The sequence below is a fragment of the Alnus glutinosa genome, chromosome 5 (genome assembly GCF_958979055.1).
Source record: "Alnus glutinosa chromosome 5, dhAlnGlut1.1, whole genome shotgun sequence".
NCBI classification, from domain to species: domain Eukaryota; kingdom Viridiplantae; phylum Streptophyta; class Magnoliopsida; order Fagales; family Betulaceae; genus Alnus; species Alnus glutinosa.
In genome coordinates this window covers 14,037,065-14,040,734 of record NC_084890.1, presented here as the reverse complement: position 1 = coordinate 14,040,734, position 3,670 = coordinate 14,037,065, and the positions used below count along the sequence as shown (strand labels likewise).

The window sequence follows — 3,670 nt, the reverse complement described above, 5'->3', positions numbered from 1 at the left end:
ATATATAAAATAAATGGTTTTTTTCTAAAAAATATTGCTTTTATCCCAAAGAATAGTTATTCCTTTCATTTTTTAGATGAATAGGTATTCCAATGAGAATAACTATTCCAAGGAATAGACCCTTACCAAATAAAGGAATAGCCATTCCATAAGAATAGCCATTCCATTCCAGGGGTCTATTCCGCGAACAAAACGGGACCTAAATCTATATATGTTCTGCACCTTCTTTTATTCTACTTATATTTTTTATTTATTTATTGAAGGATTAAGTTTTCATAAACAAGTTAAGACCGTGTCAGTTGACATCTTCAGCTAGTTAATACATCAGACTCCGGCCCAGTCAAGGCTTTGTTACGTACAGTAACGCACAAGTCGTTCCATTATTTTCAAATTACTTGAACTTTTCAATTATATATTCCTTCGTTTTTCAATTGGGAGACCGATTACATCTTAATACAATAAATTTATACTTTGATTTATAATATATCGTGCACTCAAACCTATACGTACGTACGTAACAGATGAAAGGAAAAGAAAAAAAAAATGTTAAATACATGTAAGTATTATAAGACCACGTAATTCCGAATTGATTTTTTTCTCACGTACATGCTGGCATGCATGCCATTTAACAAGTGTTGAGTATGATCAAGTGGGAAACTGCTTTAATTTGCATGCTTCCCAGCTATCAGCTAGCTCATTTCAGAACTGAAAAGTTTTATTTTCCTCTTCTCTTCTTTTATTCTATTTATTCTTTTATTATTATTAATATATTTTGATGAGTTAAGTTTTTATAAACAAAACCTTCTCATTTGACATATTCAGCAATCTAGATTCGGTTGTTAATTGACCAAAGCTCCTTTACAAATATGTTACGGCATTGAAGTGGCATGCACAATGACACGATTAGATCGATAACCATCAGAAGAGAAGAAACCAAAACGAGATTATAAGTCTACAGTAGTTGTTGAACAACTTCGTACTTGTACTATTAAATCCATAACCACTGAAGACTTTCTGTGGCAGAACCTTCGACCAGTTCCATATCAGTTATCTATAAATAGACATGTTCCCATACAATATTTCTCACCCATCACCAAAGCTTAGATATGTCGATGAAAGGAGTCCACTTTGTTGCAATTGTTGCTCTCTTGTCTCTGGTATCCTCCCTTGTCTCTGCCGAAGATCCCAGCCCTCTTCAGGACATTTGTGTAGCAGTTGATGACCCCAAGTCTGCTGGTATTTACTTTTTTATCTATCAACATTCTGCTTAGAAGCAAGACTATCGTTATTGGTTTCTTACTCTTGTATGAGATCTTGCAAACTATTATTATGAGTGTATCATATAATTTTTTTTTTTTCCCTTTTAATGCTAACAAATATTTCTTTCCTGCAGTGTTTGTTAATGGAAAATTCTGCAAGGATTTGGAACAAGCCAAGGCCGAAGATTTCTTCTTTCGAGGGCTCCAAAATCCTGGAAATACAGACAATCGAGTTGGGTCGAATGTTACTGCTGTGAATGTGCAACAAATACCAGGCCTCAACACTCTAGGCATATCTTTGGCTCGCATTGACTTTGCACCATATGGCGAAAATCCTCCCCACACTCACCCTCGTGGCACTGAGATTCTGGTAGTCTTTGAAGGTTCTCTGTTAGTCGGATTTGTCACATCCAACACTGAGAACCGTCTTTTCACCAAGGTTTTAAACAAGGGAGATGTTTTTGTGTTCCCAATTGGTCTCATTCACTTCCAGTTCAACGTGGGACACACCAATGCTGTAGCCTTTGCTGCTCTGAGTAGCCAAAATCCAGGTGTCATCACAATAGCAGACGCTGTTTTTGGATCTGATCCTCCCATCAATCCTGATGTTCTCGCCAAGGCCTTCCAACTTGACAAGAAAATTATTGAAGATCTTCAGAAAAAGTTTGAATATAAGAATTAGAGAAACTTAATTATAAAATGTTATGAACTGTTTTCCTCGTTCCATCAAACCAATATTAAAATAAAAGGTTGCTTTTGTAACTCTCTCTAGGTGGAGTACTTGGAGTATAAAATAAGGTTTAGATTTGATGAGCATCTCTCTCTCTCTCTCTCTCTCTCTCTCTCTCTCTCTCTCTCTCTCTCTCTCTCTCTCTCTCTCTCTCTCTCTCTCTCTCTCTCTCTCTCTCTCTCTCTCTCTCTCTCTCTCTCTCTCTCTCTCTCTCTCTCTCTCTCTCTCTCTCTCTCTCTCTCTCCAGGCGTTTGTAAAACAAAAGATATGGGAATTAGGAAACACAATTGCATGGGGTTAAGTTGAAGGCCATAACTTCTCTTTGAACCAGCTATATATATTTGTCAAAAGCATGAAAAAGAAAAAGGAAAAAAAGGAATGATTCCAACTTGTCTATGACTATGTGGGATGTTTAACGTACCGCAACTTTGTCTAGCTATATAGGACGTAATTGGTTTAATTTCTCATAATATTACTCTAAAATTTTAAACTCATCTTTTTAATTTGAATTCAGACTTCTTCATATAAGTAAAAGGGTATTTCAGAAAAATTGGAATATAAATGTTTATTTTGGTTATTAAAATTAAAGGTGTACATGCAGAAGCGGTTAATTATTTGAAATATCTGCAACCGCATCCTCAAAATACGGATATTACTTTTACATATCGATCCATATCCATGCAATTCTTTTTACTAATCGTATCCGCGTGGTTATTAAATGCGATTATTATCTGCTATCCGCATATTAGGTAATGAATTTATTTTAGTCTTTTAGACGTTCTTTGAGTCTCTATTAGGGCTTATTTTAAATGATTTTGAAAATAATTGTGGCATGCATATTTTTAGTTTTTTGGCTTGTTTTTAGTTTTTTTAAGCCATAATCTTTTGAAAATATATTGATTTCACATTACTTTTGCCTTTTTACCCAAGTGTTATATTATAAGAGAAATTAAGCAACATATCTAACCAAACTAATGTAAAATAACCTATACTTAATCCAAAACGACGTCATTTTGGTATTAAACACCAAAACAACATTGTTTTGTTGAATTTATTAAAATCTCTCTCTCTCTCTCTCTCTCTCTCTCTCTCTATATATATATATATATATATATAAGGGAATGCGGATGCGATTAGCATCACCTAAAACCGTTATATATATAAAAGGAATGCGGATGTGGTTAGCATCACCTAATTAAAACCGCTATTGGCATCCGCGTATGTGAATAGTGATTTTTGCTAACCACATTCACATACGCTTACACGGATAGTTGTGGATAGCGAATTAATGCGAGTGGTTAATATCCACCCGCATGCATGTTCATCCCTAATTAAAATACCTATCATTAACTCATAAATTGTAAGCATTCATATTTTGGGGCAATGAAACTAGAGGGGGAGTTTCAACACAGTAATTTTTTCCTATTGATCTTTCGTATTGTTAAGTACATCAATTTATTTCTTATATATTACAAGGTACGTACTTAGTGACCATGCCATGTGACATTCACATGATTCACTTCCCTTAAAAATTTAGCCTCCGGTTTTGTAGAAGGTGTTTGATCGTTTGAAGAGTTCGAGGATAAAATTAACTAAAAACTTTAATATAATTAGGTGTGATAGTACATTAATTATGTGAAAGTTCAAGAGTTATATTTAGGCTAAAATTTTATGATAAAAA

The 3,670-nt window shown here is 34.3% G+C and overlaps 1 protein-coding gene across 1 annotated transcript; it reads left to right on the top strand.

Moving 5' to 3' along the window:
• The first annotated feature begins 1,092 nt into the window (after window positions 1–1,092).
• Window positions 1,093–2,072, top strand: LOC133868517 (germin-like protein subfamily 1 member 17). Its single transcript, XM_062305431.1, has 2 exons — window positions 1,093–1,236; window positions 1,394–2,072. Exons 1-2 carry the CDS (start codon window positions 1,107–1,109, stop codon window positions 1,939–1,941), a joined length of 678 nt encoding a protein of 225 aa, XP_062161415.1. The 5' UTR covers window positions 1,093–1,106; the 3' UTR covers window positions 1,942–2,072.
• The last annotated feature ends 1,598 nt before the right edge of the window (window positions 2,073–3,670 follow it).